The following is a 27,913-nucleotide window of genomic DNA, read 5'->3' on the forward strand; positions in this document are numbered from 1 at the left end:
AGCTTCCCTCACCCAGTGGTGAAATGGCCCCTTGCACCGCGGGCAGGGAGGGGTTGCTGAGCTCAGCTGCGCCTGTGGTTAATAATAAACGGGCTCTCCCAGCCAGGAGCCGGCCCCTGTGCACCCCCTTGCTGCTGCCAGCCCCTCAGGCACCGCTCCAGCAGCCACACAGCCTGCCTACGGGAGACCGACACCCGGAGGTAAGAGACAAGCCAGGCCATCGCTCCATGAGGTCAGATGCACCGATCGATCCCGAGGGGAGGCGAGCAGGGACGTTTTTGAGGAGGGAGGAAAGCCAGTCTGTGCTAGGGCTGCTCGAAACTTGCACCAGGAATCTGCAAAGTTTCGTTACAAGGTGAAAGGTCGGAAGGATCTTGCTGCAAAACTTGCCAAGCTTCAAGAATCTTCCAGGCAGCTTCAGGCTGAGTGTTGGCTGAGTTTCCAATGAACATCAGCTAATTCGTATTGGGTTTCAGGTGGTGACCAGCTGGGTTTTATCCACAGCTTGGGCACTCCTGGCTGTTACACTTCAGAGTTTGGGGGTGGTTAAAATTCAAAGCACAGCTCGAGTAGCTCAACCGATCCTTGGCATAACCTTGTTGGCTTAATGAATTTATTCCAAAGCTGACTTTGCCCCAGAGAGCAAGGAGTGTATACACACACAGAGAGCAATGCCAGAACATTTGCATGAACTTCTCAGGCAGCTGAGCTTAGCACAGGCAGAGGTTGTAAGCATGGAACAAGAGCTCTTGCCACTTTCCTGTAATGACAAGGATTCCATAAATTTACTTAAGATTTGTGTCTTTAAAAAGGATTTTGAAAGTGGAAAAAAAAACCAGTTTTGGTCAGGTTTTAATGCTTTTTATGACAACATCTGTCTTAATGGCTTGAGAGATATCTAACTGAACTGGTCCTTCTTTTCCTATATTACACAGCCCAAGTTGTCCTGTATAGCTGAAGTCTTTAGATTCGGGCAAAAGTACCCTTCCTGGGTATGTTTCTGTATAGCTGTAGTGCCACACACTGTACTGAGATCAGAGCTGTGTTCTGCTAAGTGTATTGTGAACACAGGACTGTATTCTAATTAATTTGCTGTCTAAATTAACAATAGGTACAAAGGACTGAAGAAAGAAGTCCTTTCCTTCTGTTGAAGGGGTAAGGAATACAAAGGCTTGAGGGATATGGCCAAATTCTCAAGGAAAACATGTGAAGCAGCCTGGCGCTGAGTGAAACTGCCCCAAGGCCCAGACCAGTCTCTCAACATTCACAACTCTTTCCCCCCTCTTTCTCTGTTTGGAAATGAATTTAATTAAAGTGAATAGGAGTTGCTAAGAGACCAGAGGAGTTATAGAGTTTGTTGCTGGGGCTGAATTGCCATTCTGCTTCCAAGGCTTTGCACTGAGAGGAATGAGCCTACATAAAGCACACCCAGCTCTAGGGAAAGTTGCTATTTCCTCGTTGTAGTTACAGTCTGGTTACCAGTTCTTAGCGCCTTTCTTTATTTTACTGAACTGCTTCTTTCCTCCCAGACACTGGCAAAAACTAGGTTCACCTCTTTATAGGGTTTCTCTGCTTGTGTCCGCCCTGTAGATTTCTCTGTGTGATCTTTCAGGTTGGAGATGGCAGTGGCTGAACCTGCGATTTGTCATGAACAAGTATCTTTGGAAATTAAAAGGTTGTTACATCTAAACTCTGTCTAGTTTGTTACTTGTCATCTTTTCCTTTGTTCTACCATGGTTTCAGCCCAGTGTTTGCAATGGGCCAGCTGAACTCTTCCAACTCCATTTTTGCAGCTCAACATTTTGGTGTGACACTCTGGCTCATCTTGAAACACCAGGAATCTCCAGGCAACCTCCTGGGCAAGGGTTATTTACCTTCTGAGATCAAGGCAAGAGATGATATGTTTAGTTTCACACAGTCACATCATTACTAAATTACTTTTCAGTTTTACCTGACCTTTGTTATCTCAGGACCAGCCCTACGCATAAAATGATTAGGAAGATAACGTATAGCCTGGGAAGACATGTGTACGCTGTGGTATGTGGGACCACCCAGGTGAGAAGATTTCTGCATGGTGAGTAGTGTCTTCTGAAACAGTTCCTGGGTGGAACACCTTTTCCTCATCTGAATGCAGCAGAGACTTTGCTGACAGTGTTCTGGGAGCAAAGCAAAGAGCAACAATAGTCTCGATGCACGATGGTCTTATAATATATGGAGCTACTATGGTATCTTTTCTGCTTCTGCTATTTTCAAACATATTCTTTGGGCATGGTTGCAAGGCTCAGTTCATTCACAGTAATGTTAAAGTAATGTCACTGGAATGAATGACAAACCAGCAGCAAAAATGGTAGCAGAGAAGCACTCAGTGTTAATGAGGAGGATTATTACTCATAGACTGTGCTATAGTCATTTTATCTGACCTAGAGTAGAATCATGGAATCATAGAATGTCCCAAGTTGGAAAGGACCCGCAAGAATCATCGAGTCCAACTCCTGTCCCTGCACAGGACAACCCCACAGTTCACACCATGTGTCTGAGGGCTTGTCCAGTCTCTTCTTGAACACTGTCAGGCTTGGGGCCGTGACACCTCCCTGGGGAGCCTGTTCCAGTGCTCCACCACCCTCTGGGGGAAGAACCTATTTCCTAATACCCAAAGTAATCCTCCCCTGGTACATCTTCCTGCCATTCCCTTGGGTTCTGTCATTGGTCACCAGAGAAAAGAGATTGGCACCTACCCTTATTCATTTTAACAGTAGAGACATTTTGCAAATATTTCATTCACATAAAACACAGCTTTAGTCTTATTGAAGTTATTTGTGAGGTCACTCCAATGAACAGCTAAAGAGGGGGAGAGATTTGTTGTGGTGATGACAATTTGCCTTTTATAAAACAGCTCAGTAGTTACTGCAAATACCCACGCAAATAATTCACTTTTCTGTGTTTATCCCCAGGTGCTTATTTCAAGATTCAACCTTCTGTACAGGAGGCCCTGATGGAGGGGAGAGCAGTTGTAGCCTTGGAAAGCACCATCATTACACATGGCATGGCCTACCCTCAGAATCTGAGGTGGTGGATTTTCATGTATCTCATTCAACGAAGTTGTAAGATTAAGGCACATAACTGGTGGATCAGTACTCAAAACCTTTGAAAGGGCAAATGGTAAAGTCAGGTTGCAAGGCATGCAGAGTATGAGCTCCGGTGTAAAACAATTGTATTTGTTCTTCTAAGGACACATATGGGGTACCTGTTTATGTCCTTATCCAACACCTGAAGTTTCTGTCTTCCTTGAAACTGTGGCAGCAGGTAATGTCATCACTTGCTCCAAGAGAAAGCTACCAGCCTTTTCAGCTACATAGTTTGTGCAGACATTGAAAACACTCTGCGGTTTCTTTTGGTATATCTTTTGTAATGCAAAAAGGTGTGGAACACAATAGTGAAATCTGTTCCTTAGCACCACTTCAAGCAGCTACTGTGAGAACTGCTGGCTGCTCTATGCCCTTCTTCTGACTTCCGTGCCCTGCACAGACACCCCCGCACCCCCCTCCCCCCCCATGCCTCTACCGTTTATTTATTGATGTTCAGTAGACTTGTGTTTCATTGAGTTACAGTGCCAGAAATCACTGCACTCTCCCCTCCATTCTTGTGTCCAGAAACTGCAGGAAGGTTTCAGTATTGACTTTCCATGTTGCTTTTTACCTGGTCATTATTTTACCTGATATTCTATCTTAGATTGAAGGTCTAAAAATTGCAGTTTGGGGTAGAAGGTAGTTTCAGTAGTTGAAGATTGCCTAGCACGTGTACAAATAGCTCAGAAAGGGAAAAGAAGCTGCTTTTAAAAAGGATAGTGTACAACTGACCAAGTATAAAACCTGCAAAGCTTAGAAAGACCTAGTCTGCAGTGCTAGAGTATCCCCAGGCTACAGCTTTTTGGCACTGTTGTTACTCTATATCTAACTGCCTGTACTATGAAAAATGTATTCCAGTCATTTGAGTAGAGCGTGAATTACTTGGGGTTTCTGTGAAGGTCTGTGATCTCAGGGAAGTAACTGGTAACAGATACAGAAAGGTCCTATTCTGAGAAGATCCCCACTTGGGGTAGTCTATTGTACAACCAGATTTGCCTGTACACCAAGTGATTTTTTTCTCAAAAGTGAAGCTTGGGCATGGCTGTCCTAAAAACGGGAGCTCTGCACTTCTGCAAAGTCAAGTGCAAGGATTTCTGCCACTACAGAGATACAGAAGAGGAATTAGACTTAGCTGAAATCACAAGAACTGTATAAAAGTGGAAACAGTGAATGATGGCCCTCAAACATGGCAATTTTCTTGTCTGATTGTTTGCTTCGCTAATTTTGTGATTGCTGTCTTATTTATCTTATTCTAGCATGGCCAGAGAGGTGGAAGAAATTGTAACAGCAAATGGAGCAGTGCCAGCCACTGTAGGTATTTTAAGGGGTCGAATCCACGTGGGACTCACAGACGAGGAACTTGAGTTCTTGGCAAGCAGTAAAAATGTTGTTAAAGTATCTCGGAGGGATCTTCCTTTCATCCTCAGCCAGGTGTGGTATGCAGACTTTCCTGTGCAGTAATAGTATAGTGCTCTCCAGCTTCAAGCCAATGTGGCTTTTAAAGCTCTTGAAAATATCTCGTAAAGTGGTATCTATCTTGTTGGTAATCTCAAACGTGGTTCTGTCTAGCTAGAGTCAAAATACAACAGAGTAAGGGAATAGCAGTTGTGTAATAGGGCACCTGAAAAGTCATTCTGGATTGGCTGGGAAGCCATGAGCACTTGGCTAAGAATATTCTTCTTGGCATGATAACGCATCATCATGTTACATGTAAACTATGTGACATGCAGGCCATCCCGAGTACTGCACACAGCGCTTAAGGTGACACTAGCTGCCTGTGAAGCCTTCTGGTTGGAAAGCCCTGGAGAATGAAGGCCTTTGTTATCACCAGGGCATGAACAGTTTACCTAGTGGAGACAGTGATTCCTCTGCAGTTTTGCCTAACAATATCTGTATCAGAATTTCACATGTCAACTAGTGACAGCAGGCTGCTGTGACGTTGCTGTGTGGTAGACCACTGCCATAGCTGCCTCCATGTGGTGTTCCCTGGGCCACCCTGGGTGCTGACTTTGACTGGTTGTCCCCTGACAGGGCTTGTCTGGCGGCACTACTGTGTCTGGAACCATGATTGCTGCACACAAAGCAGGAATCCCAGTATTTGTGACGGGTGGCATAGGAGGCGTCCATCGGGGAGGAGAGAACAGTAAGAAAAATCAATATATTCTGCTTTTTTCTATGTCGCTACTGTTTTGTTTAATTCTGTCTTTTTCCCTTTTCCCAGTCTGTCCTGCAGTAACTGTCTGCTCAGAAAAGTAATCATTCTTCTTGGCAATACTGTGGTTGTTTTCTGCCCAGTATCTCCTTTTCAGAAGCTTCAGAATACTCCTCTTGAGCACTGGCCAGTTGTTAAAAGGGCGGGAGTTTCTCTTTATCCTTTGCTTACACGGGTTATATAGATATTGTTTGCTGGTGCAATGGGAGCTGACTGTACCTCTCCCACACTGCAATGGCTGGATAACCTGATACCAGCTACTGAGCACAGTGTTGTTATCAACTCTCTCTCGGCTGATGAGGAGGGGAGTATCACCACAAAAAAGCTTTAGGCCCTGGTCCATGCTCCTCTCTGGAAAACAGCCCAGCCTTGGCAGTGTAGTTTGTGACCTTTAAGTAAATTCTTCTTAGCCATATATATTCCTATTATAGCTTAAGTGCACTGCTGTGCTGGATACCATCCCTTTCAGACGTGATGTAAATTCCAGACCAGAAAGTTTCCTGAGGTCAGCAAAGCTCCTGTGGTGCTTTTTTTTTTTTTTTGCCAGTGATGTCAATACCAAAAGTCAATATCTACTTAAATTTTATTGTATCTCTTTGAACTTTGTCCTTGCTTTATATCACCTTCTTTCTTTTCTACCAAATTTTTGCATGCTGTTTATCAATGTGATCAAAGAGATGAGAGATCCAGTGCAAGGCCACATCTCTGCCCTAAGGCATGCATCCTCTTTTTTGTCAGTATCTGATGATCTAAATATGTAATATTTGTGGATTTAAATGGTTACAAAAGCAGGCAGTGGCATCCCAGGCAGATATAGTGTTTTAAGAGGGCAGATCACATCAGCTTGGAGTACACCACAACCACCCACACAACAGCTGCTTGTCCCTTGACAGCTCTGGATGTGAGTGCCGATTTGACAGAGCTGGGACGAACTCCGGTTGCTGTTGTATCTGCGGGAGTCAAGTCTATCCTTGATATTGGCAGGACACTGGAATATCTGGTAGGTAACTTGGGCTGCTTGGCCTCAAAGCAGATAATGTTGCACTTTGAGTACACACAGTGGTGTTGGGGCAAGTATTAAGGCTGAGATTTTTAGAAATGACTGTTGAGAGGACGAGAAGCCATATTTACAGTTCTCTAGCCCTGGGGGTGTACAAGGACTGAGCTGCTCCCTAACATCAATCTAGCCATGCCCAAGGGGCTCTTCCAGCTGCTGTTCCAACTGAGGCCAAAGGCAGTGCTAGCCATGCCCTGTTTCTCTGCCCTTAGGCTTGGGAGAATGCTCCAGAACTGATGGATCATGCAAGGTAGATCAGTCAAATACTAAAATAAAATCAGAGTTAGAATGGGAATTGATGATTTTCAGTAGAGTCACTTTTTGAGGTTTAGTATGTTGGAAAACATCAGGGCCAGCACCTCAGGTGACAGCCAATGTCAATATTTCTCAATCACAAACAGAACTCATTTATATTCCTGTCTGCTCATGACATATCTTCAGATCACGGGTTGTTTCCATGGGGTCAGTATTGCACTAATGACAGCTGCATGCCTTTTGATCAGTTCCAAGCATGAGCAAAGGACACGCAAGTCTCCTGGGTCTCAATAAGCCAGATTCTGTCTAACCAGTTGCCATATTTGTCTCTTGCTTTGAAAAATGTTGATGATAGAATGGAATTAATAAAAATAACGAACTCTGTGCTGAAGAAAGGTGGTTTCTAGCTGGGTAGAAGGAAAAAAAAAATCACATTATTTTGGTGTGTCCCCTTTTCCTCCACTGATTACCTGCTTGTATCGCCTCTGCTGCTGCAGGAAACCCAGGGAGTCTGCGTGGCTGCCTTTGGAGAGTCAAAGGAGTTCCCAGCCTTCTTCTCACGCCAGAGTGGCTTCCAGGCACCGTATCACGTCCGGAACGAAGAGGAGGCAGCTGAACTCATTGGTGTGTTTCAGAAGGGAAAGGCCCAGGGAGGGCCCTGGAGAAGAGGGCCATAAAAGTCACCTTTCTTTTTTAACTTTGGAGAAGAGTCTGTCCCAAAAAACAAGCCATCCTGCTTCAGTGCTTTGAAAATAAAGGAGCAGGGAAGTTCAGTCTTTACAGCAAGTTTTTTAGCTAGCTGCAGCCACCTTGACATGCTCATACACATTTTGTTCACGCTGGTGAAGTGGAGGGAACACGTATGTTAATGTGCTTACAAAAACAGCTTCTGGGCCTTCATAAGTGAAATCAGTTTTCTTAACTATATATATATATATATATATATATATATAGGCCCCTTTTATTGTACAGACAAACTCAAAATAAATAGGCAGATGTAAATTGATTAGTAGCTGGAAAAGACCCTGTCTTTGGGTCAGGTAAGAACAGGAGCTCCAACTCTGTGGGTTCCTTCACCCTATGCCCTCTGTCCTCTACCCTTTTCCTTCAATATTCGATTTATTCCAGGAGAACCACTAACAATCTGCCCTGTCCTCTCCCAGCCAGCGCTCAGGGGCTAGGCCTGAGCAATGGGGTGCTGATAGCGGTGCCCTGTCCCCAAGAGCGAGCTGCCTCGGGCCAGGTCATTGAAGAGGCCACCCAGCAAGCTCTCAGCGAAGCCAGGTGAGAAGCAACCTCAGCCCTGTCCTTTCCTTACTTGATGGTCTAAGAGGGGAAATAAATGATTTCAGGGACTCAGCTGCAGGGACCGTAGCACAGCTTAACCTTGGGGATGGGTGGGCCCACAACATGCTTTCAAACGTAGTTTTATCTAACCTGAAGTTTCTTTGCAAGGCTGTTAATGGTATGTAGGTATGGAGATTAATTATCTGCTAGCAGCAGTTCTTCTCCTCTGATACTGTTTCAACTCAGTCCTCATCTGCAGGCATTTTCTTTACATTTGCAGGTCCAAAGGCATCACCGGCAAAGAACTGACCCCTTTTATGTTACAGAAGATCAATGAATTAACCGATGGGAAATCGCTGGACTCCAGTATCCTTTTACTGAATAAGGGAAAAGAAGTACTCCAGTCTACTTCAAATCTGTTCTGATAGTGCTTGGTGGAAAAAGCTGTCACCTTATTGACAGTGTACCAAGGAGCAAACACTTCAGTATCTGCAAACAGAGAAGCTTAGCGACTGCATCCTGCTTTTTGAGGAACACTCTTACTGTCCTCATCCAGTTGTGCACAAAAAATTGGAGGCCAGCACAGATAGCAGGTGGTCCAGAGCCCACAGAGATCCCTCACATCTGATGCTTAACCTTGCCTGCTCCACAACAGAGACTCAGGACACTGTGGTGGAGTTGCTCACTGGGAGGTAGCTGGGCTTCCCAGGGCTGTACATCACACCACCTTCTCCAGCTCTTCACATGGGGGTGGGGTAAGAGAAATGTGGAAGGTAAAGCACCCTGTGTGAGCAGGAATTCTCTTGCACAGGCAGCAGAAAAGCAGATCTACTGGCTTAGATGCCAGTGCAGGATCTGGAAGAGCTGGGTTCACATACAGGCTCTGCTGCTAACCCTCAAGAGACCTGATCAGTCAGGACAGGTTGGTAGAGGTATTTCTGGATATTAGAGGTGTGTGCAGCCACAAAGTGATACTGACACTCTGCTTCCAATGAAATTGCTAAAAAAAAAATGCTTATAGAGACTTGGCAAAAAATCTCAGTAGGCCTCTGTTTCTGGAAAAGCTGGTCAAGATCCTCTGAAGATTTTTAGACTTTCAGCTCTAATTTAAGCATTTTATCTTTTCTCTATGATGCCTTTGCTTCTGTTCCCTGCCTGTCAAATGGAGATGACAGGCTTCTTCTCTGTGGACACAAGGGAAGGAAGGTGAAAAAAATTTTAAAATTCAGGGTGTTTATGCAGTAGTGTAACCCAGTATATATGACTCCAGAGGATTATACTATAGGGGGATCAAATCTATCAAGTCTTAGAGCATGGGTAGTCTGCTTTCTCCCTCTAGGCAGTTCATACATAGGCTTCTGACAAGTCAATCTTGCTGGTACTTTTGATTTTCCTGAAAGAAATGCCGAACAGACCTTGCTCTGATCCAGAACAATGCCAGAGTGGGCAGCTGCATTGCAGTGGCCCTGAGCAGACTACAGAAAGCCAGAAGGAAGGGGAACCTGCCTCGGTGTGGGAACACAATCACACCTCAGCCAGTGAGTCCCTTGCTACCCTTCGTATAATGCCTCTCTGCTGACAGCACAGGATAAATTTGTATCTGTTCCCAAAAGCAAAAGGTGACTCAGACAGAGACCAATCTATCTGCTTCACACTGGCAGACATTCTCTCTTTAGTGCTTTTTATTCTTCTCAGATAAGTATCCTTTCCTCCTCCCCCCATCCACATTTACAGGGAATAAACACTGACAGTGGCCTAATCCCATTAAGTCTTAGACCATCAAATCCATTAAAACTTTAATCACCTTTTCACCTTTTCCTGTGCCCTCCTATACAACTTCAACTGTATTGCTCTCAATGCCAGGGCGCTTGTGACTACAGGAGGAGATCTGGAAGAAGGTGAAGGGAGCTATTTTGAGCTGCTGAGCCATATACATTTTATAAATATCTCTTTTTGTTGGCCTCCTGTTAGTGATTGCCAAAATTACAAGAGGTACAGCATATCCCAAACAAGATCCATTATAACACAAGTACTGTATTCACTGTCTTGGACTTTGTGTGTGCCTCATAACTTACAGGAAGTCTATTTTAGGTAGTCTTTAGAGAGCTGAAAAAAATTTCTAAAAGCCATTTGCAATAGGATTTGTCAACATAAAAGAGGGCAGTGACTCCAGAGGCAATAACCCAGCATTTGATGGAATGAGAAAAAAGAGCTGTATGATGTCCCTAAAGAATCTGGAAACTTCTTGTTTGTGGAACTGTACTACATTTTCTGGCTTTGTGAGACAATAAGACAGTGATCCATAAAATGTCACTGGGTACAGCAGTTTCTCCTGGGAGCCTGCAAGAAACTATTGCATTTTTCTGCCCACTTTCCCCCCATTTTTTTTTACACAACAGTGCCTGAATGTTTATGAGGTTCGGTATGTCAAAAGTTGTCCTAAGAGGGGTGGCTTCAAGGGCACTGACCTGACCAGAACCCTGCAACTTCTTTTATTACTCTGTCACCATACAGAGAAACTGCCAGCACCCACGTGCATGTGCAGTAACATCCCACCTGCCGTGCCGGGGCTGGCTGTGAGCCGGCATAATTCAGAAAGCAACATATAGAAGATATTTCCGTTCTTTCTTATCAGGATTGTACAGACCTGTGTATAGCCATCCAAAATAAGCACAGGCCTTCAAATTGTAAATTAGATAGCTTCCAAGAATATGGGAAAAGTGATTAGGAAAAGCAAAGACGACTTGGAAAATGTCTCCTCAGGTCTTCCAACCACTTTTTACCATTTTCTTCCCTCTTAAAGGTGGTGATTGGAGGTATCAACGTTGACTTTATAGCCAAGGCGCTGAACCCTGTCATCCTGGTACTGTATCTATAGTAGCTTTCTTGGCACCACTGCCATTTCCAGCTGCCTTTACAGGGGTGCCAAGCTGAAGTGGGATGGGGGGGAAGGTGGTATCCATGCATAATATCCACCTGCCCATATGTGCACACATACACAAACCTGGGAGGTGTAGTGCTGCATATTTGGTGTGTTTGTCTAGATGGGCAATGAGGTGATACACACTGACCTACTCTGTTCCTGTGCTGAAAGTCACTAACCCTTCCACTCAGGACTGAGACAGAGCAATGCATCATCCTTACAATTTCCATGTCTGACTCTGCCTTCTACAGTGTATGTTAAGGTGCCTTGGGGCTGTTCTCTGATGCCATAAGCCCAAAGAGCTCTTTTAGTAGAAGGGCTGCACAGGGCACTCTAAAGCACATATGCAAAGAGCTAGAAGCAATGGGTAAAGACCCTCACTGTGCTATGACAGCTTCTAATTCAAGGACAGACCCTATAGGGAGGAAATCCCCAGGTAAGAGCCAGTTCTGGCTGCCTGGGACTGTCTTAGCTATGGAAAGCAGCATGAACAGGAGGAAGAGTCTCCATGCAGAGCACCCACAGTGGTAAGAAACCTTTGAAAAAAGTAGCACTGACTCAGTTACAGGTAAACCAGAGACCAAACTTCCCCAGTCGTAAAGGATTTGAGTGGTGAAAAAGAAAAAAAAGAAAAAGAAAAAAGATTGCTTTAAAAACCAGAACATTTTAGATGTCACCAGACCCTCTCAATTTGTTTGACTAAGGAACAACCAAGAAGCTGAAGTGGAACAGACCTGGGACTTCCCCATGCATATGACAGCCATTTGCATGGCCTATACAATTTTTGTTGAGCTATATGAAGTGCTACAGATGGAGGTGGTGAAGCTTGCTCAAATGTCGCTCAGTGTCTCAAATTACTCTGTGCTGACTGCCGAGGCAGGTAACTCCTGCTGTCAGATTAGGCAGCCTGTGAAGACCTCTCAGTCAGATAGAGAAAGACATGCTGGGGAAGCTGTCCTGAAGGAAGCTGGCTATTCAATGATACAGAGGCCAAACAGTATGATAATGGTCAAGGGTGACACATGCTGTGGCATCAGCTATGCAGGCTTGCAAAAACAAAAGTTCAAGTGCTTCAGCTATGATCTAACTGATAACATATATACGCTACACTGAGCTGTCAGGACAAGGAGCTGTGTCCAAAAGTGGGCAGCCACCCTTTGGCATGTCAGATATGAGTGCAGATCCCTGGACTGCCTATGACATGGTGAGATGCCGAGGACAGCTGTAGAACCCGCTGGGAATAGCTGCTGGGGGAAAAGGAAAATGGAGATTTTAACATTGCATGAAAAGGCATTAGCTGCCCTTCTGCACAGCAGCAAGCCCTAGAGCTAATGGTCCATCGTGGCAGCCACCCAAATGCCAAGCTGCAGGAGGATTCAGGAACTGACAGCCAAAACACTTCTGCTGACAGCTGCTGTGGTTGGGCACAGAGGAAAAGGCACCCCCAACAGCGTTGCTTTGTTTTGGCTTTTAAGGACAGATTTTTTTCAAAGGCCTCAGCACCCAGAGAGTCCCGCCCTTGCACATGTTGGACATGGTGTCCCAGTTAGCAAGAAGGCAGCTGTATTCTGTCCTGGTTGTAGTTCTCACATGGCTTTCAAGGCTATCCGGAAGGGAAGTGCTCTATAAGTAACTATCTGACCTGCAGGGGAGGACACATGGTCTTGCTCAGAGAAAGGTGCTGGAAGAAGTGTTATGGTTATAACTCTCTCAGGATACCCAGAAGCTGAGCAGAGTCTCATTTTTACATTAGGAATTCAAACCTGTTAGGACATGGAAGAAGGTCCCAGAGACTCTCTCAGTTCTCTTAAATGTGGCCAGGAAGCATCAGCCCAGTCTTATTTTGAATCACCTTAGCAATGCCATTTTCATTTAAGTTCTTTCACCTCAGGCAGACCCACCTGAACACAATGTAGAAGAGATCCCCAAGTACCACTCAGACTTGGAGTTACTGGCTGGGCTGGAAAAGTGCCATGAGAGCCAGTCATTTTTCTTCAAAAAACAGGCTGCTAGGTTCTCTCTCACTGCACCTACCTGCTACTTTGAAGAGAGATTTAGCATCTTCACTTCTTTTGGGCCCTGTGGGGTTGTACAATAGCAGAGGGTACCCACAGCTGGGTCCATGTGTGGGAGGCTGGTAGTCTGCTGTTAGGGCAAGGCTTGGTGTAAAAAAACATGAAACTCTGCCTTTGGGGTGTGGGGGGGACTAAAAGAGAAGATCAACATGCCAGACAACAAGAGGGGCTCCTGAGTATTTTCAACATTCCTGCAGGCATCGGTTTTGAAAAACAGATATTGGAACTGCTTAAAATAGAGTTTGTGCTCATTACTGACTGCAGCTAGTACCCTCTTTTAATATTGAAATAGTGGCCTGTCAAAGCCACATTGTTTGACTTGCCTAAACAAGCATCCTTGCTTTTGACTTTGGAGTATGGTTTTTTTCCCCCCCCTCGGCTGCCTCTATTATGGATAGTGAGCTTTAGAGTTAAAATAGGCAAGCTCAATGCTTTTGAAATCTGCTACACTCAGCAGGAGACAGATGCAGATGGAAATGTCCTCATTCCTGGCAGTACCAGTGGCAATTCCCATGGAACATGAGCAAATGCAACAGCAGGGCATTTGGATTTACAAGGAGTGACAAGTAGTGGAAAGATGGACAGAGGCCATAGGTTGCTTCTATGCAGGCAGTTCTGCTCAGGTGGTCTGAGCACTTCAGGGCTTGGAGAACTGCCAGACAGAAAAGCAGAAGTGTCAAGAATTAGCACCAAGTCTTACAGACTACAGAGCCAGGAAGAGTCAGGGCAAACAAAACCATCCCAGAGGTCAGAAAAGAGTAATAACATTTAGATGGGAGAGCAGCCTCTTACAGTGTCAGGGCTGGAGGCAGAAGAGAGCATTGTGTGCAAAGGACAGAGGTACTGCTTCACATGGGGGAAGAAGTGTCCTCAGGTACCTCTGGTACAAATTTTGTAGACACCCAAGAACAGTGGTGGGTTGAAGGCAGAATATTTCATACTGTGAAATTGTTTAGGATGGATAATGGTGTTTACAAGCAAGAAAAATGTGTATGTGCAGGGAGCTGCTGTGTACAGACATGCACACACTTCAGTGGTTGCCACCCAAATGCTCCAAATTATACAGAACTGTGAAGATCACTATGACTGCCTGTGGCGAGTCGCCTTTAGAAATGGAAATTATGTTTCAGGATTTTATGAAACAAGAGGTTTAAAACCATTTGATAGCCAGATGAAGCCCAAAGAAATCTGAGCATTTACTAGTGTAACTCTTCTGGTATGAGAATTAGAAGGGGGAGATGGGTGAGGGAGTACCCATGTTCTGACAGCTTGTCTGTGACAGACAGATAGATGGATGGAGGAATGAAAGGCAGATGCAATAGAAAAGAGAAGTTGATAACCACACAGGTGGAGAAGAAGGGTATTTTTGATGGCAGAGATGTTTGGGAAGAGAAGGGTGAGTGAAAAAGAATTCAGACACTGAAACAGATCCTTCCATGAGTAAAGTACAGATGCAGTACAGGCAAAGGTAACCAATCTCATTTTATCTTCAAACAAACCAACCAGAAACAACAAAAAACAAACTGCTTAAAGGGGGAACTAAGTGGCGCAGAAGGCAGCTGCAGAGCCCATCAAGGCTGGGTCAGCAGCTCTGGCATCCTAGTGCTGTTGTGAGCAGGTAAATTCAGAAAGGCTGCTTGTATCAACTGAAACACTTGTTAGCATTTTTCTAAGAGGTCTTTGCAAATAAGACCAAAATAACAATGCATGGGGAGATCAAGCAGATCTTCCCTCCCAGGAAGCAGGCCTTTTGTCGTCAAGGCTGAAGTCTGTAGGTAGCTACAGAAGTTTGTATTGCCCTCAGTCTGATAGCTAGGTGCCTTCTGCTCCAACATCTACTTCACTTCCCTTGCTAACGGAGACACAACATCTATGCCAAGCAGCCCTCCCAGTTTTACCAATTAGCAACTTATTCTTCTAGGGTGGTGGGCAGACAAATGCTGGAAGAGTGAGACGAACCTTTGGCGGCGTTGGAAGAAACTTGGCAGGTGCCTAGTGCTTGGGTTTGCCTGTGGGTATGTGCCAGCTGTGATTTGTCCTTTGATGTTCCTTCAACAGCAGGAGCTCTTGAGCTCTGTTCAGATCTGGGACACATTAGGCAATATACGAGTGGGCAGACTGCCTGGAAAAAGCAGGGGCCATTCTAAGAAAGAAGAGGGGAGGGAACTGCGATCAGGAAAAGAAAGGTCCACAAATATGAAGTTAACTAGTACGTGATCCCAAATCAAAGTTAAATCATCATCAATGATCTCCGATGACTACTGAACAGCCTGGCCTCAGTGTTGACTTAGTGCCAGGTTATAGTCACAACAGGAGGATGTCTTGAGCAAGAATTTGAAAGGAATAAGCTTATTCATAGATCATCATCCATTCAACATAGACAAGAGGAACCGTGGCAGAGGAATCATGGTAGAAGAGAAAGTCCTTGGCAACAGGAAAGGGTCACGCTGTGCCTGGTACTCCACCACAGGCAGCAGCAGACCAGCGTTTGGGTACTGGAATTAGCAGGAGCAGATTACAAAATGATTTTACAATTACTCTGTCTTTTTGACCTTTCCCAAATCTTTCTAACACAAGTCTGCTATTGCTTCAGATCACAAATGGAGAAGCTTGAGGGAAAATAAAATATGCTACCCATTCCAGCCATTGAGGTGTAACTTATGGTAACTTGAAGGGAGAGGAAGAAGGGTTTCCTGTGAATCCATGCAGATTCAGTGGTTCTAGTGAGACAGCATGGTGGGAACAGCAGTGTCGGAAGGACAGCAGCAGGTAAGGTCGCGCACAGAAGCAGTGCGGGAAAGCCCACACACCTGCGATGGTGAAAGAGATTATGCCAGTGAAGCGCAGAAGTTTCTTCCACCTTCTCTCTAATTCCACTCCCAGATGTTCCAAAAAATCCAGAGAATTCAGAGTGCCAGTGCAGCGGGCAGGCATAGATAATCCCACCCAACCTCAGCCAGTCATTTGCAGCAGCTGTGGCTGAGTTCATCCTGAATGTCCTTCTAGGTGTGGATTGATGAGCATTAAGCTTTCCAGGAGAGGGCTTTCCAACAGACACTTATCCTGTACAGGCTGTCACTGTGCTCACAGTACTCCAATGGATTTATTAACATCTTATGTTTCCATTTGCTTTTAGACTGCTTAAGTCGTCTTGGGCTGACACCGCTCTTTTTATCAGCCATAGGGAAAGATGAACATTCAGAGTCTCTCCTGAACTACTGTCACCACATGGTATGTTGCACAGAAATGGCACCTCGGAAGCATGGAAGTTATGACGTTAAATAGTGGGAGAGTCTTCTCTGCCCTGGCAGACATAAGAGCCACCTTTCATCAGGCTAAGACTAGGAAAAATGCAATGTTCCTTTGGTTACAGACAATTACAAAACAAGGAGCCACCCCACGAAAACACAGGTTAGATGTATGTACTGCTTGGAGTCCGAACCACAGGGTCTGAATTCAGATCCAGGGAGTGGTTCCTGAAGGAGAAAGAGAAGTAAATCAGGAGAAACCATGAATGCTTCTAGGAAGGACTAAGCACAACCAGAAATACACAAAGCCTGACCCTAAGGATAGGCAAAGCAATACCAAAATCAGCCTGGCTTGGGTAAAGCATAAGACACAAAAAACCTGGAACTGGGATCCCAGACTGAACACCTCCCAGATTCAGAGAATTAGGGTTCTCCACATACCTCCACACACCCCTCCCTAACTGTGCACCAAAGGAATACCTGACTTCAGTAGCAACTTGTCCACTGAGGCCAGGGAGCCAGGAGCTTACTAGGGACATCAAGCAAAACATCACAACCCCCAGACAGGAGCAGCAAAAGCCAGGAGAGCAATCTCACCTAGGACGTCAGGCACCTCCATGCTGCAGAGGCAGGGCTGAAGACAAGACAGGGGTGTGGGTGGAGATCTCCAGTGAGGCTGATCAGGACCATTAAGGTCAATTAGTGCCCTCAGGACCCTGATATCCAAATAGAGCACATGAGACCTTAGTTCTGGCTACCTGAGCAACTCAGTAATGAAGCAATAAGAGCAAGAACTCTTTTGGTTTATAAAGGCTTCATAGTGGCAGGTGTATAATCCCTCCTCTACCCAGTACAGTTCATGCCATCAAAGTGAGCAGTCCCCCAAAGGAAGATAGACTTGCTGGCCAGCCACCAAGAAATGCTTGCTTGTAACAAAACACATTACCAGCAGTGTTGGAAAGGACCCTTTCCTTAAAACCTCCAATTTCCCTGTGAACTACTGAAGGGGATGCATTTCTCCATCCACATGTATATTCCAAGAAGTGCTCTGAGTTCTCTCAGCAGATCATTCACAAGACCCATGGAGGAAGAACACCTCATACCTATGCCTGCAACATTTCTTACTGTAAAAATGGCCCAGGGCTACCCTCAAAATCAGGCTGTGCAGTCAGCGAGGTGATTAACAAACCCAGTAGCTGGAGCAGGCTGCCAGGACTCGCCCAGTGTCTTGGCAGGCCATCGAAGTGTCACACGAGCCGTGGGAATGGATGGCTGGAGCAGGAAGGGCTGCAGACCACTCTTCCATTACCACAGAGACACAACCAATGGAACTGCATAGCAGAGACCTGTCACTCTCATTTACTAAATGATTTCTTTAACCTGTGGCATTTGTTGCATTGCAAATATTAAAAAAAATAGCCATTTGCCAGCACTGTCTAGACCGAGATACTTCTGAAATGTTGCTCATCTCAAGGGAGAAGGGAGGCTGGAGGGAAAACAGCAAGCTGAGCTACCATTCAGGTGAGCACAGTGAAGGAATGAGCCGAGTGTGGCGGAGAGAGAAATGTGGTCCATGTGTGACTCTCCTCCCTGTTGTAGGACATCAGCACCATCCTGCAGCTGGAGGGTAAGAGCACAGCCACGTACTGTGCTGTGGTCACCAGTGCTGGGGAGCTCAGCGTCGGCTTGGGAGATATGGACATCCACCAGCAGATAACAGAGCAATACGTAAGCACACCATCTGGTCTGTAAGCTTTTCCTTGTGAGAAGGAGCTTGGATTTGTGACGAAAGGCAACTGGTAAAGCTGTACATGGAGGGAGCGGTTGTGCAGAGGGAAATCCTTAAAGTTAACCCCAGGCTTTGGCCACTGAGATTGCAGAACGGCAAGCTACCAGGGCCCTCTATTGCTTCTGACCCAGGTGAATCTTCTATTAGTTTCTCCTCCATACCGTATCACCACTGCTATCATCCCATGACATGTAGGCCAGAATCCTCTTCATTAACCATTCCAAACTAACCTATCATTTTTGGCATCTTAAAGCCAGCAATAAGTCCAGTCCACCTGCAGAAATGGTATTTCTCCCTTTATTGACAAAAAAACAACAAAAAGTGGACAGAACAGCAGTTAAAGCAAGTTTTCCAGTTCCACCCCCTCCCCGCCATCCCCATTGTTTCTACATGCTGAGCTGTATCAACAAGCACTGCTGCTCTGCACATCCAAACTTTCAAAACATCAGGGCTAATGGAAGCTGTGAGTAAAGACTGATTCAGTGAAAGCCTCATCACTATACACTCCTTCCCTACTCATTCTTTTGTTGACAGAACAAAAGCCTGTGCTTCATGACTGACAGCAACATGGATGTTAAGTGCAATTTACTTACTAGTGGGATCCCCACAGGGTGGAGACTTCCTAGGGAAAAATATGGTCATCGCCCCCACTTACATCCCCACCCTGCCTCTCCCAGGCTTTAGCACAGAAAACCATTGCATGACAGATTGATTCTGCTGAGCTTTATGAAACAGTTGTGGCCAGTGGAAACTCTGAACCAATCTTCTGCTGTGAAGTGTGTTCTGGCAGCCCTTCTTTCCGCCAGGATTAGCAGAGACATGGGTGGGATGCTGCATGGGTGCCTATGGTACTGGCCTGACCTTCAGACAGTGGTTGTGCAGCCTCAGGGAGCCTAACAAAGGAACGGCAGGTCCACTGTGCCCCATCTCTACATGATTCAGTGGGACCCAGGAGTAAAACATTAGTGGACAACCTGTCTCAGGAGGCATAATGCACAGAGGATGTTAAATGATGTGTGCAGCAAGCAAAGGTGTAGTCAAGCCAGGCATAGCACAGGGAATCCTACAGTGACACTAAAAAGCAGTATCCCTTTCCCTGTAGGTCTCTGACCGACTCATGGGTACCACAGCAGTCCAGTGAGGACCAGCAACTACCTTTCTGTGCTGGAGGGGCCCTCTTGGTTGAGTCCAGCTCTTGGTGGCAGGGAGCAGGGGAAGGAGAAGGGGAAGAGACAAGACAAATAGAAAAATCAATTTTGCTTAAGGAATCACCCTTTTAGGTTTGTGCCTGCATCTAAGGGGCTGCAATATGAGTGAAAATCGTACATCCCAAGCCTGAATCAGGCTCTGGAGAGACCCTATTGTGGCCTTTCAGTACTTAAAAGGGGCCTATAAGAAAGATGGGGACAGACTTTTTAGCAGGGCCTGTTGGGATAGGACAAGGGGTAATGGTTTTAAACTAAAAGAGAGAAAATTCAGGCTGTACAGGAGGTATAATCTTTTTACAACACAGGTGATTAAACACTTGCTCAGGTTACCCAGAGAGGTGGTAGATGCCCCATCCCTGGAGACATTCAAGGCTGGGCTGGATGGGGCTCTGAGCAACCTGATCTAGTTGAAGATGTCCCTGCTCATTGCAGGGGAGTTGGACTAAATGACTTTTGAAGGTCCCTTCCAACCCAAACTATCCTATGATTCTATGATTTTTTTTCCCCCTGCAATGACTCGAGGTGTTTCTGCTCTGTGTCCTGAATTTTCTCTAGGTGTCCCAGTTCAAGGAGAACCTGTGCCAGGCCCCTCTAGTTTGCATTGATGGAAATGTGCCTCTTTCCACTATTCAGTATGTCTGCCAACTAGCTAGGGAGCATCAGCTGGCAGGTAAGGAGAACTCACCCAGCCCTGGCCCCATAGCTCCTAACAACCTGTGTGCCAAGATGCTCCACACCCCCTGAGCGTTCGCCACTGCTGCTTTCTGGAGATAGATAACCAGTTGTTGTCTGACTTGCTGTGTTATTCAGTGCTCCTTTCTGTATGCTGCTGCTTTACTTCAAACGGATGAAACATTTCTGCTTTCTCTGAGATTTTCTCATTCTGCAGCTAAATCCCGTTTCCCACAGGGTAGGAGCTGTAGTCCTTGGGCACTGCCAGAAAGCTAGGGAAAGCCGCTCTCTTTGCCTTTAATCTCAAGGCAAATGTATGTGCTTCTGCCAGTTTGAGCAGCAATATAGTTTGTTTTTAGCATCTTTTGAGAGGATTTCTCTCTCATTTCCCGTAAAATATATATCCCAGTCCCCTGGGGACCTGTCACAAGGGTTCCTAAACCTTTGGAGTTATGCCTTCATTTTTAAAAGCAAATCCTGAAGAAGGAGACAATGTTCTTAAAACCTGGCAGAGGCTCCAAATCCAGCTAAGGGGAGTAACAAACCTCAAGTCCGATTATACCTCTGCAGAGCCAGAAGCAACTGTGTCATTGCTGAGCACTGGAAAGAAAACCTTGGGAGACCTTGTACCCCGCACAGGGGAAATATGGAACAGGCTGCCCAGAGCGGTTGTGGAGTCTCCTACTCTGGAGACATTCAAAACCCGCCTGGACGCCTTCCTGTGTGACCTCATCTAGGTGTTCCTGCTCCAGCAGGGGGATTGGACTAGATGACCTTTGAGATCCTTACCAATCCCTAACATTCTGTGATTCTGTGATTCTGTGAAATATAATAGCATTTGTTTCTATAATAATAAGTTACACCCATAACCCCAGTTATGCAGATCATGCTAAGCCTTCTACACTGCATCCTGTTCTGACATAGAGATGAACCACTAATTGATAAATTAACTAACCAGTTGCAATGTTGTTTTGAAGTGTGCTATGAGCCAACAGATGAGAACAAGGCCTCTAAGCCATTCCTCTCAGACAGCTGGAAAGCACTCACATACATTTCCCCCAACCTGCAAGAACTAAGAGCAATAAATCGGACCCTCGGGAACCCTCTGCCAGCAGGTATTGAATACTCAGAAGAGTCAGTCACAATTTTAGGTAACTTAGATCCTGGAGAAGAGCATTTTCCATTCAAACCTCCATTTCAAGCAAATTGGGTTATAACACAGTGGAGATTCACAAGCATTCTAGTGTCTTCTACCTTACAGCCATCTCTGTGTGGGTTGTATGGCCCTGGCCAGACTGATGATCTGTCAAAGAGCACAGTAGGCCTGGGATAGCTCCTTAACCAAAACCAGAGATCCCATTTGCCTTACTTCATCAGCTAAAGAGGAACAATCTCTGATTTGTAAACGTCTCTACAGCATGATGCTCTGAGGCCATCTGTCCCAACTGGTACCGCCCTTTGCAGAAAATAAATACCCCACCATATGCAGGTGGGAATCCAACAGCATTGAGACAAGGAGGTCATGTTTCATGAGAGTGTTTTGATCTCTGCAGACACATGTTTTGTCCCATGAGGGGTGGTTTCCCCAGCATAGGATAGAGGTACAGTATGGAAGTCTAACATTGGAGAATTCCATGTTTCCCATGATTTAAAGAAAAAAAATAATATCAATCACATTTCAGAAGAGCTCATAAATAGTAGCACTCATAAACAGTAGTAGTGATGCTCATAAATAGGCTGGTAGACCATAAAAAGGCCAGTTGAGGACCTTAAAACTTATACCACAGTGTTTCCTCTCCACTGTCTGAAGAGCTGCCATCCAGGTTGGAGGATGTTCTCCAGACTGCAATGGCCCTGGCTCGCCCTTTGCTGGCCCACTTGCACTGTGTGGTGGTGACCCTCGGTGCTCACGGTGTCCTCCTGTGTGGAAAGAGCCTGGGAGGGAGCATCTCGCTTTGTCCAGGAGCTCACGAGAAGGTAAGGGCATGCAAAACAACCTTTGAGCTCTCTCGTGCTTCTTTCTGGGACCATACTGCACCGTTGCTATTTCTGGTGGCATGGCAGCAGTTCTGGGAAACCTGGCATCACTGCTGGCAAATGTTCACATTTAGGGGGGTGGAATACATAGATCTGAAAGAAAATCAAGTTGTCTGTTCATGTACTGCTGGCTTCCTAGCAGCAGTGTTTATAGTCAGTGAGTTTTAAATGTGCTTAGTTATGAATATTCATGAGTTCAAGCTTCATTTTCAGGAAGCTTCATTTAAAGTGCTGATCTCTTTCAAAATGTGAAAAAAATATTATTGCCTCCTTTTCTCCCCCCCCGCCACCACCTTTTCTTTTTCTTTTGGCATCCTTGCAGGTCTGGATGGCATCAGCCACATCAGGACTTTTCAGCTTGAGTAATTCCCACCAGCTTCCCTTCTCTCCCTTTACAGACTGCTGCCGCCAGCCTCTGTGCCACCCACTACCCCGCCATCCACATCAGCAGGGAGGAGATAGTCAATGTCTCAGGAGCCGGTGACAGGTATATTGCTCACTACTTTGTCTTCTACAGCTAAGTGTGGAAGGTCCATAATCGGATTTCTTTGAAATCTTATGGCAAAGGCAAATGACATTCTGCTGCTTGAGGAACAGACACTAAGGACACGAGAGGACTGGTTACTGTGATTCTTTGCAAACCTTCCTAAAAATGTTCCCCTAAGCATCTTGAAAGCCAGTCTTACCATTATTAGTTTTGCTTTTCTTTAAGATCCAAGCCTTTCATGGCAATCTAGTCATTCTGGACTAGCCCGGGCTGAGCTGCCAAAAGCAAAGTAAACCACCTTACGTGAAAGCCGTCTTACTAACGTCTTACTTTACTTCCACACTTCTCCAATGGAAGTGGGACTGCCACTCAGCAGCTAAAAGTGCCCTATAAAAGCATTTCATCAGGTTCTGCCTCTGGCAATAGCTCATGCTTCAAAAGAGTCTGCTGTATAATTCGCCTAGCTGTTCACACAACGCTGTACATAGGAGTAGGAAATGACAGGTATTACAAGTCCCACTGATCAATTCTCAGTCTGTCAGAGTAACACTTTAGTATGCTCCTTGTTAACTTGTCAAACTACATGTCATAGTCAGGTTCTTTTCTTTCTGGCTTTGTATAGAACAATAATTGATTCTACCCTTTCATTGCCTTGGGCTGTATGTGACAGATATTTCCTTTTATTTTTCTACTCTTACCTACTCAACATAGCAACACTTCTTCTTTCTTTTATGAGTGGGTAGGATGAAAAGTATTTTTTGAAACCTGAAGCATTCTCAGTATTTGAGTTAGGATCAATCAATAACTTCTTGCCAAGCTAGTTAATCCACCTAACACCAGGACACTCTTCTTGTGTCCCAGATCATCTCTGAGATGAGTTGGCTGCAACTGCAAGCTGGTCTTCTCCAAATAAGACCAGAATGTGGTTCGGAGCAGTAAGTGTAACCGTAGAGGAACGGGGATTGGCAGGAACCTCGCAAGATCAGCCTGTCCTAAGGAAAGCTCAGCTTTGCTCACTAATTCTAGCATATGTAGACAGCCTCTGCCAGCCCCTCCAGGGACACAGCCTCTTCTCTGCACCATCTGCTCTGTACATAACTCCCCATTACCACAGGACAACTTTTTCTAGAGACTAATGTGAACTAAACATTGTCTTTAGGGTTTCCTTTCCCTTTTCAAAAGCTTAATTTAAGGGAAGACCGAAGGTGAGATAAAGTGTGCCACTGCCAAACACCTCCACTGAGTTACACAGGAGTACCTGAAGTTTGTTTTTCCTTCCAAAGCTATCTGAAATCTAGGGACCCATTACTGCTCCTATTCCTGAAGTAATATTGGTCTGGAAATCCCATTCACCACAGTCCCCAGTTCCATGTGGGAATTTTCACAGTCCCCTTGTCCACACAAGGGATGTCCTTCCTGGTGACCCTGGCTGCTCCACTGAGCTGCAGAAATCCTTGTTCTCTAGAAGAGTGTCAAACCAGACTGAATATGCTGGGACACAACATCTATGAACATGCCATTGCTGCAGAATATGAACTGGTAAATTCACCTAAACCCAGCCTGGTGGCACCTTCAAGGGACTGTGCAGCAGGGTATAACCCGAGGCTGTAATACATTCATGGCTCAGCCCCTGTGAACCCCCAGACTTTTGAAGCACTGATCAGGGGATGCTGCGCACCCAGAAACACCGATCAGGGCACCTCACGCCTCACTTCGCCCCTGCAGCTCTGCTGCATCTCCAGAGATGCTGCTCCAGTAGCCGTGCGTGTGTGCAGGGAGCAGCGGCTCTTTGCTCTGGGCATCCGGCTGCTGTGGCAACACAACACCACACGCCCTCACAGCATCGCTAAGGGATGCTGCCCTAAATATTTACTCTGAGCTTCTGGAGCTGTTGAGAGATTGAATGGTTTATGGAAACCATAATCTTGTGTGCCTTTGTTATGGATAAAAATACGTTGAAGTAATCAGTCAGAGTGCAAAAAAAAAAAAAAAAGCAGTCTTTTTCCCTTCCTCATAGATTTACTCATTAATCCTCCCTCCCTGCCATCACATTTTCTTGTCTTTGCTTCCTTCTCTCAAATGTCATTATCTTCTCCCTCCCCTTTCACTTCTCCTTTGTCTTTCCTAGCATCACTACTGGATGTAGCTACAAATAAACACTAATTGCTCCCCATCAGTCACAAACACCACCCTGCACTTATCCATGCCTCAACAGAGCCTTCTCTCTCAAGCCAAGCAGATGGCAAAATCATCCCTTTCTCTTGGTGGCCTTCTCGGTGCCCCGTGAGGACCTGTGGGTGACTGCTGTCATTCCAGGCACACAACATAATTTTTACTGAGGAATCTCAGAGTGGAAAAGCACAGCTAAAGCTTACAAAAATCTGCCTCAAAAGTCTCATTTCAGCTTTGCATTTCTTCTTCCAACTGTGTCTGTTGCCCCCCTCACATACGTGTGGAAGCTTTACTTCTCCTCCCATCCACCCCTTCCCAATGGGGGAAAGTAGGGAATGTAACGAGGCACCAACAAGGAGCAGAGAAGTGACAAAATAATTAGAGAGCAAGGGAAAAAAATAGATTCTTTTCATTTTAGACTCCTTTCTTTTCTCCTGCCTCACCTGGAAAACTGAGGAAAAAAGAAAATGTGGTGGATTGGGAAACTACGTCAACTTCTCAGAAGACAAGCCAGTAAAATGCAAATAAATAGGACTATTTGTTCCTCCAAGGTTAAAAATACATAAAACAAGCAAAAAAAGAAAAGCAAAACTTCTTGTTAGAACCTCATTTATCCTGTGTGACATATTCTTCTTCTGTAAGTGTTGGTTTGGATTCAAATGAATTCTCTTACAAATGAATGGCCATGTTGTTGACGTCAAAGCTGTTGCCCAGTGTTCAGAACTGCCCTTCTTTCTCTCCACAGCTTAATGGCAGGAATCCTCGCAGGAATGCTTGCTCAACATGACACAGATACCTGTGTCCGGATGGGTCTGCTTGCTGCAAGCTTGTCTCTCCGTTCCTATGAGCCCATTTCCCCAAACATCAGCACCTCCAGTGTCAACCAGGAACAAGTCAAGAGCAGGAGCTGGCCAGAGGTGCAGGTATGGAAGATGGACTAGGGCACTGTGGCTTTCTCATCCATCACATCCTCACACTTCCAGTATTGCTGTTTCTGGGAACTGGGCTGAATTTTGAGCTTCAACCTCAAAAGCTGGATGCTCAACAGAGGACTTAGACTTTTGGTGTACACTGCCCTTTGGGAGGCGAAGTATCAATGGAGTGCATTTAGTGACAACTTGTATTGCACTATTCACCCTTATGTTTGTCTGCTGTTGTTTCCTCTCCATTCGTTTTTTTTTGGTGGGTTACAGCAACCACAGCTTGGTTGTTCTGTCTATTGCCTGTTGATAGTTTATCTCACCTCCTCCTCTAAGGAGAACACTCATCTGTTTTGGCCTTGAGTAAACCCTCAGACTGCAGCCCAGGGAACTTCTTTCAAAAGTTCATTTCTGGTCTTTCAGACACCTTGCTTCCATGACCCTACAGTCCTTCCACATTTTCTGTTGAGGGGATTTTCCCTTCTTCCACCTTGTGTCACTGTTCTCCGTTTATCATGGTAGCTCCTCTGTCATCAACTCCCAGATCTTTAAGACCATATCTCTTCAGGTGGGCCCAGCAGCAACATCCTCTCTTGCTGCTCACTCCTGGTTTCTATCCAAGAGGTCCCATGGACCACAACCTGTGGCAAGGTGCAGCTGGCAGGCACATAACACTGTGGGACAACCTCATCAGTCTTCCCAAGCCAGCCAGCAAATGCTGCACTTCCTTGCTCTGAAGTCCAATGCCCCTGGAGAAAGCAGGCAAGACCGATCAAAGAGGGGTAACCAGGGGCTATCTGGTGGCCTCTTAAGTATGTCTGCCCCTTGTTTTGCATATATTCATCTGAACATGGCTCTTCCTCCTCAGCCCAGAGTGTCAAAAGCAAGCACCCCACTCACCCACATGCAGACCTCAGAGCGTTGAAACAAGCCTCTTCTCTCCAGGCCTCCATTTCTGGCCACCCAGCAAACCACTGGCTACTTCACAGAGAAAACATCTCACATGTGGCCAGCTGGAGGTGAGCATTGCGTGCTGGGACCAAAATGTTCAGTCACACCTTCCCTTCTCTCTGGAATGAGAAGTGTCATGATACCATTACTGAATCTCAGGCTAAGGATTTTGTTTCCAGGGAGGACTGGACTAGATGATCTCCAGAGGTCACTTCCAACCCTAACCATTCTGTGATTCTGAGGAGGGGAAGCACAGCCCTTGTTTACAGGTGGACACTCAAGCTGCATAGCTCAAATGACTGCCAAGTTCACAGTGAGTCCCCACCAAAGGCAGGATCCAAGCGGAGCTTCTGTCACCCAGTCCAGGCAAAAGCTGTGCAGTTATCCCTCTACCTTTGAATCTTCCAGCAGCTTTATTAGCAAGGACATCTACACTTAGATCAGTTTTACACAAATTAGGTCTGTTTTTATACAATTAGGTCTGTTTCACAGCTGTGGAAATCAGCTTCTCATTCTTCTGTTGTGTAACTTACCTTCCAGAGATACCCCTTCTAGGTGTCTTCCACCCCCTGAGCAACTAAACTTGAGGGTGGGAAGATGACAGCTCTGCCTCTGTTTTTTTGGTGTTATGCAGGACCATTGGTGGCTGACGGGGGAGTAAGAAGGGCTGGCAGTGGGCAGGTGGCAAGAGGCCTCTGTGAGGGTCTCACGGGGATGCTTGTTGGCTCAAGGCTGCTGAGCCATTCCCACATCAGAGGCGAGAAGGCCGGTGACCATGTGATCTCACACCTGGTCCACAGGGGAACACCCCCCATGCAATTACAAATGCCAGAATTATGTCTGGGGGAGGACAGGACACAGAGAGCCCAGCACAGGCTTCAGGTACAGCGTCTGTGAAACAGCATCCCTCGCCCTTACAGTCTCAGTTCAGCTGCGGTGTCCCAATTCTTTGTTACAACAACTGTGCATGAAAATACCTGTGTTTTGCTAGGACACTTTTGCTGCCTGTACAGAAAATAACAGCAGCAGATGTGTAGAAATCTGCTCTCTGTTCCTACTCAAATGCTGTGCCTCAAGCCAGTGCTGCCAGCCACTCTTCAGCAGGCACACAAAATGACACTAAACAAAAAGCACCTCTACCCCAGCCCCATGCATGTGCACACGTTGTCTTTGGTGGGTGAGGAGCGAAAATGCTCTGGGGGTGACCCTCTCTGCTAGTGAGTGGGGCTGAGAAGTCCTGGTGCTCAGGACTGTGACTTTTGGCCAAGAGGGTGCTGACAGGGAGGTCGTGACATGGTGGAGGGTTGTGGCCCTTCCCCACCCACAAGAGATGCCAGATATTACAGAGCAAAGGCATCTCCCATAGAAGCAAGGAGGAAAAGTCACCTCCTCTCTCCCAGAATACGCAGGGGATGCCACTGCGGCTACCGTGGGTACTCAGCCAACAGCTCGGTGAATGCTGAAACGCATTAAAACTTATTTCCAGTGGAGATGA

The 27,913-nt window shown here is 45.9% G+C and overlaps 1 protein-coding gene across 12 annotated transcripts; it reads left to right on the top strand.

The window, feature by feature from the left end:
• LOC102089100 (uncharacterized) lies at positions 1-27,908 on the top strand. Of its 12 annotated transcripts, XM_065038291.1 has the most exons (21): positions 3-200; positions 1,613-1,675; positions 1,794-1,888; positions 1,971-2,074; positions 2,952-3,066; positions 4,382-4,556; positions 5,157-5,268; positions 6,231-6,337; positions 7,147-7,273; positions 7,813-7,933; positions 8,217-8,302; positions 9,350-9,474; positions 10,740-10,799; positions 14,856-14,922; positions 16,071-16,165; positions 17,782-17,910; positions 19,735-19,849; positions 20,829-20,966; positions 21,662-21,828; positions 22,287-22,375; positions 25,293-27,908. In XM_065038291.1, exons 4-21 carry the CDS (start codon positions 1,990-1,992, stop codon positions 25,486-25,488), a joined length of 2,109 nt encoding a protein of 702 aa, XP_064894363.1. In that variant the 5' UTR covers positions 3-200; positions 1,613-1,675; positions 1,794-1,888; positions 1,971-1,989; the 3' UTR covers positions 25,489-27,908. The 12 variants fall into 12 exon arrangements, 10 of the variants coding, with proteins under 10 accessions (XP_064894412.1, XP_064894420.1, XP_064894385.1 ...); XM_065038340.1 differs by lacking the exon at positions 1,613-1,675 and having other exon boundaries at positions 1-200; positions 22,211-22,375; XR_010467517.1 differs by lacking the exon at positions 1,613-1,675 and having other exon boundaries at positions 2-200; positions 21,639-21,828; positions 25,293-25,415.
• The last annotated feature ends 5 nt before the right edge of the window (positions 27,909-27,913 follow it).

The sequence above is a fragment of the Columba livia genome, chromosome 1 (genome assembly GCF_036013475.1).
Source record: "Columba livia isolate bColLiv1 breed racing homer chromosome 1, bColLiv1.pat.W.v2, whole genome shotgun sequence".
Lineage (NCBI taxonomy): Eukaryota > Metazoa > Chordata > Aves > Columbiformes > Columbidae > Columba > Columba livia.